This window comes from Rhinichthys klamathensis, unplaced genomic scaffold (assembly GCF_029890125.1).
Source record: "Rhinichthys klamathensis goyatoka isolate OS25496 unplaced genomic scaffold, OSU_Roscu_1.1 h1tg000176l_1, whole genome shotgun sequence".
In the NCBI taxonomy this organism is placed as follows: Eukaryota; Metazoa; Chordata; class Actinopteri; order Cypriniformes; family Leuciscidae; genus Rhinichthys; species Rhinichthys klamathensis.
This window is the reverse complement of record NW_026606705.1, coordinates 1,920,001-1,926,238: the sequence shown is the minus strand read 5'-3', so window position 1 is coordinate 1,926,238 and position 6,238 is coordinate 1,920,001. Positions and strand designations below refer to the sequence as shown.

Sequence of the window (6,238 nt, the reverse complement as noted above, 5' to 3'; positions counted from 1 at the left end):
TGTGATGCAGTGGCGCCCCCTGTTGGACAGGAGAAACTTCACTGAAACACCACAACACTCACAGAATGAGCTTTAACACACACACACACACACATTACAGTTCTTTACAACACACTTTATATTCAGCGACATGAGTGATTCAAATAATAACGCATCTGATTCATACAGACAGACAGACAGATAGATAGACAGACAGACAGACAGACAGACAGATAGATAGACAGGTGAATGAGGGCGGGGTCTGTCTGTCTGTCTGTCTCGCGGGAGGGGTTTCATTGCTCGTGTGTTCCGGCTCATTCTCAGGTCTGTAACTGTAAGTGTTAAAGGTTTAACTGAAGCTCATGAAGAACCAGTGAAGAAGATGAGCGGAGAAGAGTCAGGCGTTCCTCAGGATCTGCTGGGTAAAACACTTCAGTCTCTCACATTTGACTTACTCTGCGTGTGTGTGTGTATGTGTGTGTGTGTGTGTGTGTGTGTGTGTGTGTGCGCGCGCGACTGCACTGCTTAAACTCGCGTTTGCGCTCATTTAGGCTACACTGCAAAATTATAAAGAGACTTTAATAGCGCTTTATTATTAATAAGGTATGTTAGCTGTGGGAGGGGCCTGTTCAGACTCCGCCCACACCTGACGCTGGCGCGAGCGGCGTGGCGTGACGCGACCAACGCACAAGAGCCCGTTATAATAATAAAATCACTCACCAACACTGACTGGATCGACAAAAATCATGGTTTAGTAAATCTTAACTATGACACAAAAAGTAGGAATGATGAGTTGGAATGATTAAGTCAAAATTGTGAAATTATGACTGTAATTCTGACTTTTAATGTCATAATTTTGACGACTTGTGTTATAATTATGTCATAAGTTTTACTTCATCTCATAATGTCTGCTTTTTATGTCACAGTTATGACATGAAGTGATTTTTGTCATGTTTATGGTGACAGGCCTGTACAGTGTTCATCTGTTGATTTCACAGAGGGTTCATTTAGAGAGTATCCTCATCAAGATATTTCTCCTAATATCCTCAATAAATCTAGACACAAATGAGCCACTAGTTGCGGATATAGAGCTATAAAAGGAGCGGTCTGATGAGAAATTTGATTTTTCTGGGACTCAACACGTACAGGATCAAGCTCTTCATGTCATGAGATGATAAAGCACTTAATTAATAAATTATTCTCTTCTATGAATAATATTAATATTTCAGAGAGATTCTGAGAAGTTTACATGTGCTTCTCCCTACGTAACCTCTCAAAACCTGTGTGTGTGTGTGTGTGTGTGTGTGTGTGTAGAGAGCGTTCAGGAGGCCGTCGGGCAGCAGGTCAAGCTGTGTTTGGTTCAGAAGGTCAACCTGGAGGTCAAAGGTGACAAACTGGACAGCAGAATCCTGGTGAGTGAGACGTGTCTCCTGTCCCAACACTGAGCGTGATATTAATGATCCTGAAAACTTCATAAAGCCATGAACCAAAGCAACCAGCTACAAAGAGAATCATAACATCACAAACTTTGATTTGAAGCAAAAAACGTATTTGAAAGTCGGACGAAAATACAAAGGTACAAGACAGTGAACTTAACAGCTTTACTGAGGGAAAGAACTACAATCCTATGAAGCATTGCACACAGCCTGGAAACAATGGAGAAATATAAACCTGCGAAATTTATTGAAAAATATGCAAATATATTCAAATATTTCAGTGATTTGAGAGTGTAGGCTGACGGATTCGATAGAGATCTAAAGTTTAGCTTGTTTCGACTCTCTGATTGGTGGACTTTTCTCTATGGCATTATGGGTAATGGAGTTTTTCACCAGGAATTCCTCTGTTAAACAATTATTTGAAGAAAAAGTTGAAATAATACTGACTGACGGCCTTCAACAGAAGCAAATATCATCAGTTAACCTCCTCATAGCTCACCGTAGGGCTGACTGTAATTAAATGGAGTTTTTACTTCTGGAACTGACTCTCTATTGGGAGTTCAGATCTCACAAATGTGAAAAAAAGTCTGATTTGAGAGATAAAAAGTTGAAGAAAAGTGTGTGACGGCTCGTGTGTTTCTGCTGCGAGTGTTTGAGAAGCTCTGCTCTGTAAAACTCTACTCTGCTGTTTACACATTCTTACCCTCATTCTCCTGCCCTGACATGACAGAGATCTGATCCTCTGGGCATGAACACACCCCCCCCCCCCCACGCACACACACACACACACACACACACGTACACACACAAACACCCCCCCCACACACAGACGCACACACACACACACACACACACACACACACACACACACGCACACACACACGCGCACACACACACGCGCACACACACGCGCACACACGCACACACACACGCGCACACACACACACGCACACACACACACACACACACACACACAGACCCCCTCCCACACACACACATACGCACACACACACACACACACACACACACCCACACGTACACACACAAACACCCCCCCCACACACAGACGCACACACACACACACACACACACACACGTACACACACAAACACCCCCCCCACACACAGACGCACACACACACACACACACACACACACACACACACACGCGCACACACACGCGCACACACGCACACACACACGCGCACACACACACGCGCACACACACGCGCACACACGCACACACACACGCGCACACACACACACGCACACACACACACACACACACACACACACACACAGACCCCCTCCCACACACACACATACGCACACACACACACACACACACACACACACACCCACACACACACATTTGATTATTTTATTTGGAATGACCAATACTGATTAAAACAACACACCATCCAAATATTCACAAAGAGCCTGTTATGTTTTACATGACAATACACACACACATACATACACACACACTCTCTCTCTCTCTCTTTTACACACACACACACACACACACACACATACATACACACACACTCTCTCTCTCTCTCTTTTACACACACACACACACACATACATACACACACACTTTACATTCCAGGAGCCTCCACAGGATTTTGTAATAGCCTCAAGTGTTGTAATTCACGTTTGCCAGTGATAACAAGCGTCTCAGTGAAGCAGATGTGTGTGTGTGTGTGTGAGTGTGTGTGTGTGTGTGTGTGTGTGTGTTATTTCATCTGATGGAGTTCACGGCATGTTTCCAGTCATTATTCTCACTTCTGCTCTCTAAATGAATGTGTGTGTGATCGGTCACGATTCTGCTGTTTACATGTCTCTCCCCGCAACTTTTAATGTTCGCAAGTGCTCCAAAACTCGACTCTGAAGGAATGAATGGACTACAGTGAACAACTCACACTATTATATATCAATACATTCTGTCACATCTGAATCCAGACGAGCTTGAAATAGTGATCTGTGAGCTTTGATGAAAGTTTTGTCCCTCTAGTGGTTAAAAAACAACTGCATGCATTTTGCAGAAGAACATTGTTGTGGTTGTGCGTCGGCTCTGTGCTGATGAATATGACTATCATACTGCTCATGTCAAGTCAAGTCAAGTCATCTTCAGTTATATAGCGCTTTTAACAATGTAGATTGTTTCAAAGCAGCTTTACAGAGATAAACATACAATTTACGGTAACAGAGATTGTTTTGGCTTTATAGCGATTTTTGAATAATGTTATTTCCAGCTAAAGTTAGTTTTGATTGATTCACTTCCAGCAAAATTATCATTTGTTATTACATTAGGGGCCGCTGAGACGACGGCGTTCTCTCTAAACAGACTTTAAACGCGAACCTGTGACCTGATGGCGTTCACATGCACATTAAAAATTGATTATATTCGTTTGAATATGTGTGCGCAGGTTTGTAATTTCCCTACAAACCATGCCTAAACAAACTACTTGTCTTGCCTATACATTAGATAAAGAATTTTGTTTTATTTTATCACTTCGGGGTACGCGAACGGGATTTTCAACAGGGAATCATAAAACATTCACTACTTCACTACTGAAGAGAAATAACCAGTTTAGATGAAAGATCTCAAGCTGATTAGCTGAAGACGTTTCTGTAGTTTTACCCATTAAAAACGTCACAGGTTACGACTGTAACACTTGTTCCCTGAGAAGGGAACGAGACACTGCGTCGACTACGACACTTTTGGGGAACGCCCCCAGCGAAGCGCATCTGAAGCATGAATGAAACTATTCCAGTCCTGATTGGTGTTGAGTCATGACGTAATGTGACGGCACACACAGAAGCTACAAAGAGACGCCGGCACACAACAGAGTCAGCTTCTGCGATGAAGAAAGCGCTCCCAGGCAGAGGGAGGCGTGGCGGAGGGATGCAGTGCCTCGTTCCCTTCTCAGGAAAGAAGTAACTCGAAAGAAGAAACTGTAACCGACAATACGACAATAAATTGTTGGTAAATACGACAATTTGGGGAACGAGTACCCACTATGCCACAACGAGCCTTGCCTGTCCCAGTGTGAAGCTGTTATAGGTACACTTAGGAAGAGAGCACTAGAGTGCCTGGCATAGAAGAAATGTCCAGGCTATAGAATCTGATGAAAGTATGAGGGGTACCCCATCCTGCTGCATCGCACACTTCTTGGGTCGGGCCCCTGAGAGGAGGGCTCTAGAGGACGCCATGCCTCTGGTTGAATGAGCCCTCATGGCCAAGGGTGAAGGCAAGCTGCGCACCTGATAGGCCATAGAGATAGCCTGAACGCCCCAGTTACTGATGGTCTGTTTGGATGCGGGATGCCCCCTTCTTGGGCGACCCGAAGGACACCAGCAACTGGTCTGACTTCCGCCATGAAGAAGACCTCTGGACATGTATCTTGAGAGCTTAATTAAGTCAGAGCAAATTAAGTCTCTCCTCATCCGCCGTCACGTGAGTTGGAGGATGAAAAGCCTGCAGAACCGTAGGCCGTGCCACATTAGATGGCACTTTAGGTATATAGCCCGGCCTGGGATGCAAGATAGCCTTAATATCGCCTGGAGCAAACTCCAGGCACCCATGAGATATAGAGAGCGTCTGAAGGTCTCCTACTCTCCTCAGAGAAGTAATGGCTTATAAAAAATCTACCTTTAGGGAAAGGTTCTTGGCCTCAGCCGACTTAGGAGGTTCGAAGGGGGCCTCGACCAGCCCTTCGAGAACCACTGCCAGGTCCCATGTGGGAACTCTGGTCCGAGCCGCAGGCCTCATCCTCCGAGCCCCACGGAGGAACTGTACGACCAGCGGATGTCTCCCCAGGGGCCCATCACCCAGAGGAGCAGGGAAAGCCGTAAAGGCACCCTGAGTGTGGACGGGGTAAGACCAGCCGAGAAGCGATCCTGGAGGAACCCCAGCACTGAAGCCACCGGGCAGTTAACTGGGTCCACAGTATGCTCTCTATAACAAATGGTGAAACATTCCACTTTAGGTCGTACAATTTCCTCGTGGAGGGAGCTCTAGAGCTGAGTATGGTCTCGACTACTCCTGCTGACAGGCCAGCCTCTCGGTACTGTGCCCCCTCAAGGGCCAGACCCACGGCCGAGGGTGAAATATTGAGCCCCCCTCCTGATGGAGATATCCTATAGATGGCCCTCTAGGAGTGACATTATGTCTGAGAACCATATTGGGGCCGGGCACAGGAGCAGAAAGACCCCCTCGCGACGGACCCGCTCCAGGACTCCCGGGTGTAACGATCACCAGCTGGAGTGCCCCTGAGAGTCACCAGAGGGCACTCCACACCAGACTGATCACTTCACAAAACTACAATTCCCATAATGCTTCATTCCTGGGACTGATTGCACACTCACCTGCATCTCATTCAGACACTCTATATAAACCACACTCAAACAGAAGACCACTGCGAAGTATTGCATTGCCATTGCCTGTAATCCCTGAGCATTTTCCACTATTCTACTGATCTGTTTATTGACCTCGGAGTGTTATCTCGTTTCTGCCTGTTTGCTGCCTGTCTCGACTTGGATTGCTCTTGGATTATTGTCTCTTGCTGCCTGCCCTGAACTTCTGCCTGTGACCTGACTACTCTCTGTGTTTGTTCTCTGATCACCCTGTTTTGCTGTTGCCTGACCCTTGCCTGTTTTGACGTTCCTTTATTAAAAGCTGCAAATGGATCCTACTGAGTCTTCCCCAATTCATAACACCGGGAGCAGAGCGATGGGGAAATGCTACAGGCGCCGCCTCGGCCCCGTCTGCACCATGGCATCCAACCCCAGCGGGGCTATAGAACACTTTAATTCATC

At 46.2% G+C, this 6,238-nt stretch overlaps 1 protein-coding gene across 3 annotated transcripts in view; it reads left to right on the top strand.

The window, feature by feature from the left end:
- Positions 1 to 287: 287 nt before the first annotated feature.
- LOC130092411 (F-actin-uncapping protein LRRC16A) overlaps positions 288 to 6,238 on the top strand; it is a 34,395-nt gene continuing 28,444 nt past the window's right edge. For all 3 annotated transcript variants that reach the window (XM_056260265.1, XM_056260264.1, XM_056260263.1), the window contains exons 1-2: positions 288 to 401; positions 1,294 to 1,391. In XM_056260265.1, coding sequence (XP_056116240.1) covers positions 362 to 401; positions 1,294 to 1,391 — 138 coding nt within the window. In that variant the 5' untranslated portion in view covers positions 288 to 361. The remainder of the gene's footprint in view (positions 402 to 1,293; positions 1,392 to 6,238) is intronic.